General features: G+C 57.6%; 4 protein-coding genes across 4 annotated transcripts; 2 read left to right on the plus strand and 2 right to left on the minus strand.

The window, feature by feature from the left end:
- Positions 1-1,166: 1,166 nt before the first annotated feature.
- Positions 1,167-1,580, minus strand: CH63R_01040 (uncharacterized protein; the record flags this gene model as incomplete). Its single annotated transcript, XM_018296015.1, has 1 exon — positions 1,167-1,580. The coding sequence occupies one exon, from the start codon at positions 1,578-1,580 to the stop codon at positions 1,167-1,169; it is 414 nt and encodes a 137-aa protein (XP_018164377.1).
- A 1,964-nt stretch (positions 1,581-3,544) lies between these two features.
- CH63R_01041 (C3h4 type zinc finger protein) lies at positions 3,545-5,753 on the plus strand (the record flags this gene model as incomplete). The annotated part of the gene is made up of 2 exons (XM_018296016.1): positions 3,545-4,739; positions 4,792-5,753. The coding sequence occupies 2 exons, from the start codon at positions 3,545-3,547 to the stop codon at positions 5,751-5,753; spliced, it is 2,157 nt and encodes a 718-aa protein (XP_018164378.1).
- Positions 5,754-9,212: 3,459 nt separating this feature from the next.
- On the plus strand, positions 9,213-11,048 carry CH63R_01042 (Cytochrome P450; the record flags this gene model as incomplete). The annotated part of the gene is made up of 2 exons (XM_018296017.1): positions 9,213-9,490; positions 9,608-11,048. The coding sequence occupies 2 exons, from the start codon at positions 9,213-9,215 to the stop codon at positions 11,046-11,048; spliced, it is 1,719 nt and encodes a 572-aa protein (XP_018164379.1).
- Positions 11,049-12,090: 1,042 nt separating this feature from the next.
- Positions 12,091-13,508, minus strand: CH63R_01043 (Protein phosphatase methylesterase 1; the record flags this gene model as incomplete). The annotated part of the gene is made up of 3 exons (XM_018296018.1): positions 12,091-12,257; positions 12,333-13,168; positions 13,282-13,508. The coding sequence occupies 3 exons, from the start codon at positions 13,506-13,508 to the stop codon at positions 12,091-12,093; spliced, it is 1,230 nt and encodes a 409-aa protein (XP_018164380.1).
- Between the last annotated feature and the right edge of the window lie 274 nt (positions 13,509-13,782).

A 13,782-nucleotide genomic window follows, 5' to 3' on the forward strand; every position in this document is an offset into this window, starting at 1 on the left:
GCCCTCTGACATCCTTCCGAAAAAAAAAGGTGCCTTGCCGCCAACTGACGCCCGTCCACCTCTCCGTAAGATCCGAACCATTCGCTTCGCCCAGACACACACACTCGTTGTCTACCCCGTGTCCGCTGACTCTCTCTCTCTCTCCCTCTCCCTCTCTCTTACTACCGCAGATAGGGCGCTAATCGGGCAGGCTGCGAGATGTTAACCTCAAGAGCCAACTCAAGGGAGTAGAGCATTAAGAGAGGGGGAAGGGGCCGGACAGGTCAGTAAGTAGCAGCAGCAGCAGCAGCTCACTGACTCTTTTGTCGCTGATTTGATGTCTCTTCTGCTGCTCCCTCTGCATCCGCTTCCAGCTTCCCTTCCAGACGGACCAGACCTGCCGAAAACCCCTCCGCAAGGGCCAGCGTACTTTAACCCTCGTCCAACGCAATCGACGTCGCATAGCTTGGCCCCCTCCTCCTCCGTCCCCTCCAAAGAGACGGAGCCAAGCACATGCCGGGACCGGCCCTGCTTACAAGTGGAACATTGACGTGCGTAGGAGAGACCGCTGCAAACAGTTTGGGAGGGAGGCATCGCACAAGGTGCATTTCATGGTCTGGGTACGGCTACTCGACTCTTGATTACCAGACCAGCATCCGCTTCAGCGTTCAACACCCAGAGGGACAGACAAAGGGCATCAGCCTGTCCCGGGCAGGCCACACCGAGCTTCCCTGCCTCCCTTTATCCGCCGTTGACGCTGCTGATTCCCTCTCACCGTTCCCAACGCACCAACCCCTACAAACCAGCCTATGCCGGCCCGCGGCAGGTTTGGTTCACCTTTGCTGCCGCTGGAGCAAGCCATGGACTCACCTAGCTAGCGGAGCCCGCTCATAAAAGTGAGGCCTGTTTTCCGTGAGATTATCTACAATGCGGCGGGGGAGACACTGAAAGGGATGGGTGAGCCTGGTCGGATGCGAGTACGAGTTCAAATTCGAATGCGTATTGCCTTGTTGATTGATAGCTCTGGCCCAACCAGTCTCTCTCTCTCTCTCTCTCTCTCTTTCTCAATGGGCCTGGCAAGGGAAGTGAGCCAGCGGGTGTGCAGCAACCCCCGCTTGGGGGGGGGCTCGATCCATCATTCATACTCGGAGCTGACTGAGTGACTGACTGACTGACTCTCATGCTACCTATTCTACACTTACACTCCCACCCCGAGCGTGTGTGTGGTATTCGTCTTCATCCCGTCCTCGTCCCGTCCTCACCCCGGTCTTTTTCCATGGTCCCCGACCCCCAATTGAGCTGCGTCTGCCGTATTCGCTGATGGAGCGGCGGACTGCCATGCCACGCCACGCCACGCCACGCCTTGCTGCCCGTGCTGTGTGAGGTGTGAGGTGTTGCGCTGCGCTGCTCTCCTCTGCTGTGCTCTGCTGTTCGGCATTTTGCTTTGCTGTCTCCCAGTCCAATCCCGTCGGTTCGATTCCTGGCAAGCAAAGCAATCCGGTCCACAGCCAAGCCCACACAGACGCAGCGTCTCCCTTCTGCTGCCCTGCGACTGCAACGAACGACATGTTCCATTTGAAATGGAACATGGTCGTGGCCATGGAGAAGGAAGAGGCAAGAGTATGAGGAGGAGTATCGGTAGTAATAGCAGCAACTAGCAGCAGCCTGGCCCGGTCCCACCCCAGCCCGGTTAGTTGAATCCAGTGGTCTTGATGACCCAGTCCAGTCCGGTCCGGTCCAATCTGTTGTACCTATTCGGTCTCGTCTTGATACATGCTTTTGCAGTTACCGCTTGATTGATCCCGTTCTGCATGCTGTATCCATACACTCTTCCTAGTCATCCCTCGTCCCTTCCCCCTGGCTCCATTCTTGTCTTCCCTGAGGTTGATGTCGGAGGTTGGCTTTTTGGCTTTTGGCTCTCCTCGTGCCTTCTTCTCACTCTTGCTCTTCCACCCTCGCTGTCTCCCTCTCTCTTACACACATCCACACCACACTCTGCCTTTCTCTCATCGGAGCGAGTCGCCCGGCTCATCACCCCTCTTCCTTTTCACCTCCACCTCTCATAGCCCTCCCTGTCTGCCAACCTGGATCAGACCTCACTTACTTTACTTTGCCTTGCCAGCCTGCCGTGCTTGACCCAATCTTACCTTACTCGCCTCACCTCACAATCAATTACCCTGCCTAGGAAATAAAAATAAAGTGGTAGTGTCTGGTGTTCCCCAAGGTTCCTTCCTTTCTGCGACGAAATACAAAACCAAGACAGCCTGCGCACCCCTCTTTCCTTTGCCGCGTCTTCCCTCCCCCTCCCGGCCTCCCGACCTCCCGACCTCCCGACGCCGCCCTTTCTTTCCCCTCTTCCATCTCTCTCAGCTCAACTCATCGTCGTCTTCTCACCAATACTCCTCTACTCCTCAACACCTACCGACTGGTGTAGAACATTCGGCCTCATACTTGTCTCGACTTGTTGACCCTGCACCCCTTGCCCAGCATCATCGGTATAGCGGCATTACAGGCACCTCCCCCTCCCTATCTTATCCTGACAGTCGACACTTGCTCTGACCATACTTCATCGGCATCCTCATCACCCAATACTCAATACTCAACAACGCATGCCTCATACATACAAAGTATCCCTCGGCCTCGATCTCCTACCTTGAACGGTCCTCCCGCTCGATCCAATAACACACTCCTCCTTTCGTCCCTAGCCCTCCTCCACTGTGCTGCGACAACCACAGAGCAAAAGAGGCAGAGCAGAGACACAGACCGCCCTTTAGTGCTTCACACAGCAGAGTGCCTCGCAGTCGTTTTGCCAGCACTCACTCTTGGACGGCCTTTTTTACCCAGGCCACTCACTACGTGTTACATCTTGCCTATTACGGCTAACCGAGGCGCCTGCATCCCGCCCTTTTTCAATACTCCGACCATCTGCTGAATGCGGCATGATCCAGCGACCCAGCTCTGTGTCTTAGCAGTGCCCCCCTCCCTCACATCCCAACTCTTACAACTCAAGCCTGCCTTGCTGGTGCCATCAATATTGGGAGTGTGAATTCCCAGCGTCTTTCCTTGCGACGTCACTTGTGGAGGACCAGACAAATGCTGTAGAACATCGATGGGTAAGCGAAGAGACCAAGTCTTGAGAGGTTCTTCGTGATCTGATCATTACCGATCGCCAAAAGCAACGACAACCGGCCAAACCCCCCCATTCTCGCCAGCGTCGCCCACATTTGCCCCTCTTTGGGTCAATCCACGAGAAGCAGAAGCCGCCAGCAGACCACAATCACCCCAGCCCCCACTGCCACAACCGACGCATCTCAACCACCAGTGCACATAGCCTGTCCGATACCATCGCCACTCTAGACCGAACAAACAAGACACACACTGGGGGAAGAAGGCGAGAGTGTGAAGCAGCCCGCCCAGGTGTATTCGGACAAGGAATCTGGTCTATGAGACAGGGTTGGATCTCTGGTAAAAGTGAAGTAGGCTCTGGCTATCCATCGCAGGCAGACACAACTAGCCCTCGAAGCCGAGGTTTTGGATACAACGTGCTGGTCATTCGAACATCGCAATGGACGAAACTATGGACTACACATATCACCACCAAGAGCAGGCCCAGGGCCAGGGCCAGCTCCCATTCTCGCAACAGCGATCCCGGTGCCCCTACTACAACCGAAACGAGCATCACCAGCAACTCCCCGGCATCCCACAGCAGCACCGCTCGACGATGCATTACGATCCTGTCCACGCCTCTGCAGGCCACTGGCATCCCCAGGGACAACTGCCCCCCTATCACTGGCAACATCACATGCTGGGTCACCACCCTCAGCTGGTGCCTCAACAACAACGGTCTTCGAGCGCGGTCTCAGATCCCCATTTTTACAATCATGGATCGGCCTCGAGTTTTGGCAATGGCGCGGGTGGCTATTCGGGTGTTGCCCCAAATGAGATGGGAGGAGGACCTCAGACGGTGCATCCGCCCTTCCCTCACACTCAACTTCCTCCCGTGAGATATAATCCTTCGTCGTCCCTTGCAGCCAGCCAGCCGACTGCAGGCCAGCCCGTCTTCAGCCCTGAAAGACCATTTGGACAGAACACGGCGTCCCGCAACGGTGCATTCAACGCAGCTTCGCATTCTCTCAACGCATCGACGACACCCAACACCCAGGACGCTTCAGAACCCAGCGCTGAGCCTACCCGGCCGGCCCAGTCCGCCACTTCAGAGTCCACAGGCACTCTGAGCCAGGCGCCGCCTCCCAACAGCACCGGCAGCATCCAGTTCGGATCTGCTCCGCCGTCGTCTGCACCCCAGCCCTACTCAACGTTCCCCCTTGCGCCTTATCGAATGCATCGCTCGGCTGCTTCAGGTGAGATGAACGCGTTTATAGGCGGCAGCGGCGGCAGCCTGTTGTTTTCTCATCACGCTTACGCTTTTACAGGTGGCCCCCCAACCACGAACCCAACCAGCAACTTCGTGCCGCCAAACTTGCGCCGAGCCCCAGGAAACCCCCGCCGCACCATGTCGCGAAGGCAGAGCCCACCCTCGGACGCTGACATGGATTCTGAAAGAGAGTTGAGGATGATGGAGCAGGTGATCCACGCGAACGGAAATGCAGGCCGCCTGCTGGACGGCGATCACCACATGGACCCTGTGCGCGCCGCCCAGTTCTTACGCGGTTCAGTCACAACGAAGTACGTGGCATCTCCATCGGCCATACTGTCGCTGCAGAGTGTGCCGATTTCGGACCTGCCCGAGAGCGAAAGAAGTAAGTTTGCAAGGTGTTTGGTGCGTGACAAAAGACTAACTTGCTTGGCCAGCTTGCGTCATCTGCTACAACGAATTCGGTGTGGAGACTCCAGAGGGCGTCAAGGAGGCGCCACTGCGGCTACCCAAGTGTAAACACGTCTTTGGCGACCATTGCATCAAGAAGTGGCTGGAGGAATCGGACAGCTGCCCTTACTGCAGGGACAAGGTGCCGAACGAGCCCAGGGTCACGTCGACGAACCCCAACGTCAACAGCATGCTTCGTAACCGTAGCCAAGTGACGCTAGGGGGCTACGCTGGGTTCATGAGAGAGAGGGATGCCAACCTGGCATACGATGAGTCGAGCCGGTTTTTGGTAGCCGGCTCCGGCCATGGCGAACGTCGCTCACCGCCGACTGACAGCGGCGAAGGCCGCCGTAGGATTCGTCCCCGGCATGGCAGTCTCCGCGGACCCGGCTCTCCGTCTTCCCCGGGCGGCTCGCGGCCGGCATCCTTCGGTTCTTCTTCGTCTTCAACCAACCACGAGAACAACCGAAGGTCGCATGCCGCCGTCGCCGCCGCCGCAAACCGCGCGTACCTGTCGAACACGAACACGACCACCCGACCAAGTCACGGCTCCGCTGCGCAGGTCACGTTGCCCAGAGGAAACACGTCTCAGTATCAGGTCCCCAGTCTCGGCCACGGTCCCATGATGGAGACGTTAACCTCGGTGACGTCGACGATGTCGACTTACATGCAGCAGGAAATGCGCCAAGGTAACCCTCCCGGAGGACAAGGCGGCGGCTTCGTGAACCCGCCCAATCGAAGCTCCTTGCCGGCGCCTCTTCCCGGAGCCTGGGTTTCCGGGACTCCTGCCTCGTCGGATGACTTGCATCGACGCATGATGCTTGGCGACAACAACAGCAACAACAACCACAACAACAACCACAATAATAACAACAACAACAACAACAACAACAACAACACCAACGACGAAGATCAGGCTCACACCGGTGCTCAATGGGGACAACAGTAGAAGCGGCCTCAGCGGCGTCGGATCACTCGGGGCTGGCGACATCCCTTCTTCAGAACCTACAACGATCATATTCTATTCGAAAGATAATTCGACCACATTTTCCGAGTTATTTTGGGTTTGCAGCGGGTTTGGCTCAGGCATGCGGGGACTCACGGGTCAATCAACAAGGTGTTTATGGGTGTTTACGGCGTTTCGGCGTAATCGGACAACAGAGCAGCAGCATCGTCATAATATATGACGGCACAATCTAGGATTCCTTCTCTTGGGGAGAGGACGGGAGTCCTGAGAGCGAGACGGTCTTCTTTTGTTTAGTTTTCTTCTTCTCGCCTTTTTTTTTTCACTCTATCACAGACCAACAGACAACACAAGGAAGGGGCTTAAGCCGTCTACAGATCGTCACCACCACACATTTCCCAGGGGAGGACCAGGAAGCAGCTAGCAGTGAGCGTCAGTCTCGAAGCCTCAAGACAACGCAAGGAACTTGGCGTCGTGAACAAGACGGCGGGAACCGGCACTGTATTCTAAGTCCAGACAAGTCAGCGGATGAATACATGGAAATATCCCACTCGGCGTGCGTTGTGTGCGGTCTTGGAATGCCGGTATCTGTCGTCAGGCCTCGATGAGCCTTTTAGGAGCCATTGACCGAGATATGTAGCCAAGGCAGTCCCTCTTACGGTTGCAAAAGTACACAATATGAAAGGGATTGAGACGAAGAAGAGCAAGCCATTAGTATGATTGCCATGTCTAGCACTGGACACGATACAAGGGCTTCTGTAGAAACACTATATCATGGAGGCTTGCAAGCTCATAACCATCCCATTCACCAACCTTGCGTCATTTTGTCATACTAGATAGATGCATCACGACAAAGAAGCAGCGACGTCGCACTAGTTGATTACTGGCCTATTGCAGCCACTTTGACAACCATAAGTGGGAAGTGGCAGATGGGTGGGCGGTGAGAGAACAGCGCCGGTTGGCGGCTCACCGCGTCGGCCTTGGGGGTCGGTGTAGCTAGCTGTCGAGGTGTAAGACGTCCCTGTCATGTCTACCTACCTACCTATGCCAAGGGAGATACGGCGACATGATATCATGATGGTAGCTGTGCCCCGTTTGTCCTTTTTTCTTTCTTTTTTCTTCTCGTCATCTTCTAGTTTCCCTGGCGGGATAACGCAGCATTCGTTCGGTCCAGCCCCCGTTTTGAAGCCTGGGTAGCCTGGGACGCAGAGAAGCTTTCTCTGTTCGAGGAGAAGACACACGGAAACCAGGCTCTATCTTTGGACTAGGTGCTCGGGTGCCTACGATGTAGGTGATAAGGGGAGGGGGGGATCCTGTATGAGGGTGGAAAACGAGAACCCAAAAGATGATTATTAAAAAGAAAGAAGAAAGAAAAACCCCCAAGAAAACCCCTCCACCCCCCACAAAAGGCAGCGAGACTGCGGATGTATGGGCGGAAACGAAGGTTGTCGGGTGTCATGTGCGCGTTGCCTGTGCCCAGGGGAGGGGGACTTGGATGCGCGTCTTTTCCCAGCTTTTTTCCAACAATGCATGTTTCCCATTGTCGTCGTTTCCCCGTCTCTCCTCTCGCGGCATGTGTCTTGCCGGAGGCCGGGGCGGGCTGCTTGGCTGTTCCTCCCTTTCGCCCCCCCTCGGATGTATTGAGTGAGACCAGAGAACCTTTCTCTCTCCTCCTCTTCTAGTTTTTCTTCCTTTTTATTTTCGGTTTCGGGCTTTGCCTTCATCTTGATCTTTCTCCTCGCTAGAAGAGTGAGATTCCCATACATCAGAGGCCCTGCAGGGCCTTGATGCAGCGGGGCACAGTCCACGCGATTGAAACGGGGCAGATGCTCTGCGGCCAGGAGGTCGAAGCCGATCAGTGATGGATGAAAATGGCCCGAAACGAAAAAGGACTCTGGGCTCTGAGCGGCCGGCCAATCGCCTGCTGAAAAGCACAGGTCAAATCCCTTGGTCCTTCGGCACGGGGCAAGACCGAGTGACTGGACGGTGGTGGACGGTGGGACCCCCTCCCCCCCGGCGGGCGAACACATCGCCCCAGAAGCCCGCTGGAATTGACGGATGGACCCTAAACCCCGTCCCGGGTCAACGAAAGGCCCCTTCCCCCCCCAGCATCCGAGAGTCCATGACGGGAGCTGACGCGGAGCTAGTACGAGAACGGCATGTGATTCGAGCTTAAAGGCAGAAGAACCCATTCTATTTCTACCTACCGTCCAAGTAGCAGCCATCGCCCATCGCGTATCGAAGCGACCTTCAGGCCCCTCCACTAAGCTGCAGGAAAGCCAAGACTTGGGAGGAACCAACAGCAGGCAAGCGCATTGTCATCACTCATCCCCACCAACCGGGGACCTCCTCGTATTTTGTCAAGGTCAATACTTCTTCTCCACGCATCTCCATCGACGACAACGAACACGACCTCGGGAGACACGTGCTTGTCGCTGTTATTATCAAGAGATTTGCTACCCCAGAGACTATCAGAGAGCATTTGTCCCCAGATTGTCCCCAAGTATTGGACCTCCGTCGCCTGTTCTCTCCTTCACCAATATTCGACCCATTTTACCAGTTATCGAAGCTCAATCTCAGGTAAACCATTCCTAACCCGGGCATTTCCTGCCGCCTCTTGTCTCGTCTCATCCCATCTCCATCGCCATCGTCTCGCCTTCTCTCCGACACCCACACCCACGGTCCCTGCGCAAACCGCAACAGCATCACTCCTCCGCCTGGCTGTCGTCGTTGGGTGCTGGGTGCCGGGTGCCGGGTATGCATGTGCTGGCGATGCTTCGGTTCCATATTTGCAAACCCCTCCCGTACACCCCGTACACATGAAACCAAACGAACCTGGCCGCCACCCCCAGCCCACGCGGCACCATCCATCATTCATCAAACCTACCCTCGCCTTGCCCTCCCTCGGCTCGCACGCGTTGTCCATATTCCAATTGAGCTTAAATCTAAACCCCAAGATGGCATGAAAGCCTTGCTCGTCCTTACATTACCTAAACAGACCCCTACCTCGAGCTTAACCAACTAACCCTTGGGAAACAACGATTTAGTTTTTTCTTGTCGAGTTGCTATCGTCTGCCGTCAGTCGAGCATCGTCACTTACTCCCGTCCCACACAGAGAAGAACGCCAACGCGCCGCGCACACTCGGAGACATTGTCGTCACGTCGTAACTGTTATCACCGGTTGAGCGTCAGGTGGGAACTCAGCTCAAGCTCTCGGTCATAATCCCGATTGGACAGCGAGACACTCTTCTATCCTCCCTTGTTTGCGCGTCTTCATCACCATCCTCATCATCGTCACCGTCCTCATAACATCTTACTCGGCGCCGGAGCACCTTTCTCTCCCCCTCCTCATCATAGAGCAAGAATAAGAATAACCCTTCTCTGCCGAAGAACACAACGAATTTACCCACGCGCCGCACCACCGACTAGAGGCGAACTCACACAATGGCGCCTCCCCCCTGGCGCGGAGCGCTCATCACCTCGGCCGCCGTCACCGTGTTCCTGGCTTTGCGCCAGCCCGTCTTGTCGAGATGTAACCTCGTCTGCACCTTCGCCGGCGCCTACGTGCTCCAGATGGTCGCATGGGGCATCTTCATCGTACTTCTGTTCCCCCAGTACCTCTCCAGCCTCCGCTCTATCCCCGGGCCTAAGGACGACCACTGGTTGATGGGACAGTACCCGAGGATCATCCGCGAGCCCACAGGCGTGCCCATGATGGAATGGTGAGTAGACCACCTTTTGGAATGGCCTGAGAAGATATACCACTCGCAGCAACCGCTGCATCGCCCATTGTATCTGGCTGCAGCAAAAGGAAGGAAAACTAACTGTTGCTCACCCAGGGTCAACACCATCCCTCACGAAGGCATCATCCGCTACCGCGGCTTGTTCAACCAGGAGCGCCTCTTGATCACGTCGCCCAAGGCCTTGGCCGAGGTGCTCGTCACCCGCAACTACGACTTCCACAAGCCCAGCGCCGTCCGCTCCTCCATCGGCCGCATCCTCGGCGTCGGCGTGCTACTGGCCGAGGGCGACGAGCACAAGTTCCAACGCAAGAACCTCATGCCCGCCTTCGCCTTCCGCCACGTCAAGGACCTGTACCCTCGCTTCTGGAGCAAGGCCTGCGAGGGCGTCCAGGCCATCACCGACGCCGTTCACGCCGATGCCGCCAAAGGCCCGCCAAAAGGGCTCACCGAAACCGAGAAGGCCGGCATGGGCCCTAACGTCGCCGTCCTCGAGATCGGTAACTGGGCCTCACGCACCACCCTCGATATCATAGGCATGGCCGGCATGGGCCGCGACTTTGGCGCCATCCGCGACCCCTCCAACCCGCTGGCCCAGACTTACCAGCAGGTCTTCAAACCGAGCCGCCAGGCCCAGATCCTCGCCGTCCTCGGCATGTTCTTGCCGGGGCCCCTCGTCCACCACCTGCCCTTCTCGCGCAACGGCGACATCGCAAAGGCGGCCAACACCATCCGTGCCACCTGCCGCGAGCTCATCCGCGAGAAGCAGGACAAGCTGCGCCACAAGAAGCTCACGGATGTCGACATCCTCTCCGTCGCCCTCGAGTCCGGCTGCTTCACCGAGGACAACCTCGTCGACCAGATGATGACATTCCTCGCCGCCGGCCACGAGACCACCGCCTCGGCCATGATGTGGGCCATCTACTGCCTCTGTCTCCATCCGGACGTCCAGTCACGCCTGCGCCGCGAGGTCCGCGACCGCCTCCCGGCCCCCGGAACCCCGGGCGACATCACCGCCCTCGACATCGACCACATGCCCTACCTCAACGCCGTCTGCAACGAAGTGCTCCGCTACTACTCCCCCGTGCCCATGACCCTGCGCGAGGCCGTCGTTGACACCGTCATCGACGGCCACAAGGTGCCCAAGGGCACCCGCATCATGCTCTGCCCCTGGGCCATCAACAAGGATACGGCCCTGTGGGGCCCGGACGCCGGCCGCTTCGACCCGGAGCGCTGGCTAACCCGCAGTGACGGCAGTGGCGGCGATAACAACGCCGAGAGCAAGAAGACGGCGGCCAGCGGTGGCGCCACGAGCAACTACGCCTTCATGACGTTCCTGCACGGTCCGCGGAGCTGCATCGGACAGGGCTTCGCAAAGGCCGAGTTCGCTTGCATTCTCGCCTCCTGGATCGGCCGCTTCGAGTTCAGCCTGCGAAACAAGGAAGAGTACGACGAGAAGAACCTGTCCATCAAGGGCGGCGTGACGGCGCGGCCGTCAAAGGGCCTGCACGTGTACGTCAAGGTCGTCGACGGGTGGTGATGGGAAGGGAGAAGGGGTTCTTTTGTGTATGCGTGGTTTGCGGGTGTGTTTGTTGTGTTGTATGGTAATGAAACGGGCGCGTGACGCAGCATATGGCTTGACTAGGCTGGGTTTCCTGGTTCGAAGAGGGGGGGGGATATACTTGGACATGGGAAAACATGAACGTACGGCGCGAACTGGACCTTCTGCGGGGAGGTTTCCCCTGGGTGGCATTGGGTTCTTTCTCCGAAGGGAAGGGTAGACGACGGTGCTGGATCCTATCAGTAACATGTACGCCGTATTGAAAACAACCCGTTCCCTTCCCTCCGGTCCTCCATCATCTTGTCCCAGGCGTTCTCCCCATCCCCGCTTCTCCCCTCAAACCCGAGTATCTTTAGGACGCGGTTAAAGATGAGGACGATTCGGCACGACGTAACCAAATCAAAACAACCACTCCTCTCTTTCTCTCTCTCTAGTCTACTTCTTTTCTCCTTCCATGTTCACGTGTTAAACAAATAGCAGCGGGGAGGGCTGGAGGGGAGGAGGGCGTTTGACGTCCGTGGTGTATAGGTCAAGAGACCTATATAGGAGACATCCGACAGGGGCAATGCCGCTTCTCGATGGTGCTATCCACAGTGCCGCCAAGCAACCGGCGCAGTACCGCGTCAAAGAACGGGTCGGTCGGGCCTTTGGTCCTGTGAGACGGTGATCTTGATGGTCACTACAGGGTGTTCCGTCGTTGGTTTTCCCAACGACCAACGAATGAATGCTGGGCCCCCCGATAGGTCGAAGTCGCTCGTCTACCACTCTCATCTTCCTTCCCCGGCCTCCGGGGATGCGCCGTATTTCAAGCACTCGCTCACCTCAACGAGGTAGCCAACGTTCTTTGAACAAAAAATTGTTTTTAAAATTTTGTCATGGTGTTCGAGAGCCGATAATGTGCCACTTGGAGGATCTCCCGGTTGAAGGGACAAATCAAGCATCCTGCGGAGGCGGTGGGCGGGTGTAATTTCTGAATGTACAGCAGGTGGAAGTCTATATGCACGCCATGGAACCCATGCAATCAGACTCTCTTGCCCTGCTTCAACAAATCACCCACCTTCGGGGGCAGCACCAGCGCGCTCCTGTCGTTCCGTCTGTAAAAGTCCACGACAGCCAGCGCCGTCTTCTCGGGCAGATCCTCCTGGATGAAGTGGCCCGCCTCGGGGAAGACCTGCAACGCGTACTTGCCTGGTTTCGGACCGTCAGCCAATTGCCCCCTTTTCCCAGGCTTCAAAGCGAAGGAGAGTTTCCGATGAGACTTACCCTGCATCTGGCCGATGGTCAGCTCCGTGTCTAACCTGTCGGTGCCCGCCAGCAGCAACAGCTTGCCGCCTCTCGCCTCGAGGAACTTCTTGCTCAGGCCGACGAACCAACCCTCCCAGAACGGCTGTGTCGCCGCCAAGTCTGTCCTCCACCGCCACGGCCGCGTTGGGTCGAGCGAGTCATCGTAGACCAGGAGCGCCGGCACCGAAGTGCGCGCCGAGACGGAGTTGCGGATGGTGCGGGAACGGATGTGCCAGTCGATACCCGACTGCAGGCTGGCAAAGCCGGTGGGACGCGTCGACAGGTACGTCAACATGCTCTGCAACGCATCCATGGCCGAGCCCTCGACGACGTCCAGGACCCCGTAACCCAGGAGCGAGCTCCCCAGCTTTCCCGATTTGGCCAGGTTGGTGACGACGGCCCCGCCCAGTGAGTGGCCGATGAGCACGATGGGGGGCAGTTCGGGCCAGGACATTTGCGTCTTGGTGAGCTGGATGACGCTGAGCAAGTCGTCCGTCAGGACGTCGAGCTTCAGGTTGAGCTCCGTGCCGTCCGTGACGACGGTCGAGCCGTGGCCTCGGGCGTCAGGGGACAGCACACCGGCCGAGGGAAGACGTTTCCTGATTTCCGCCGAGAGAACAGCAAACGACAGGCCAGAAGAGCCGGCGCCGTGGTGCATGACGAAGAGAGGGCCTTTGCCGACAGGCGAGTTGAGGTAGGCGTGGTAGGTCACGGCGGGAGGGCCGTTGTCGTCTGGCGTCGCGGGCTCAAGAAACAGCTCCCGCTCGAAGTAGGTCGTCCAGGGGATTTGCTCGAGCGTGCGGCCCCGGGATACACTAGAAGAAAATCAGCGTCCGGCCGAGTCGCGTCTCCTCTATGTATATTTCCTGGCTGCGGGATTGGAAGGACATATGAGCCGCCAGTCAGTCAGTCAGTCAGTGAATCTCACCCTTGGGGTCGAGCGAACAAGTTCTGGCTCGGAGACGGGATGATGGTGCCCGTAGAGGAGGCGGATGAGGCGGACGAGGCCGAGGACGAATCCCCGTCGTCCATGTGTTCCGGCAGTTCGGGGAGTTGATCGGCGTCGGGCTCCTCGTCGAGGTCATTGAGCGGCTCGGGAAAGGGATGCATAGGGTCAAGCTTTCGCTTGGCCCAGGCCCGTTGCAACTCACTCATTCTGGGCGATACTGTCCCTTGGGCGGTCGAACGGCGGCGGCGTTACTTCTTGGACGGCTTAGCCTGGTGACGAAGGCTGAGAGAAAGACGGACGGAGGGTGTGGCGCCGCACGTCCTCGGCGACCAGTCGGGATGCCAAGCCCGGCGGAGCGTAACAAGGCAGACGATGGCCTGTGGCACGGGAGGAATAGAAGGGGTAAAGGGGAATAGCAAAGCTGGGGCGGTCGACTGGGGAGAGGTGGTGAGTTTGGATTTTAGGGGAGTGATGTGAGAC

This window comes from Colletotrichum higginsianum, chromosome 1 (assembly GCF_001672515.1).
Source record: "Colletotrichum higginsianum IMI 349063 chromosome 1, whole genome shotgun sequence".
Classification (NCBI taxonomy): Eukaryota; Fungi; Ascomycota; class Sordariomycetes; order Glomerellales; family Glomerellaceae; genus Colletotrichum; species Colletotrichum higginsianum.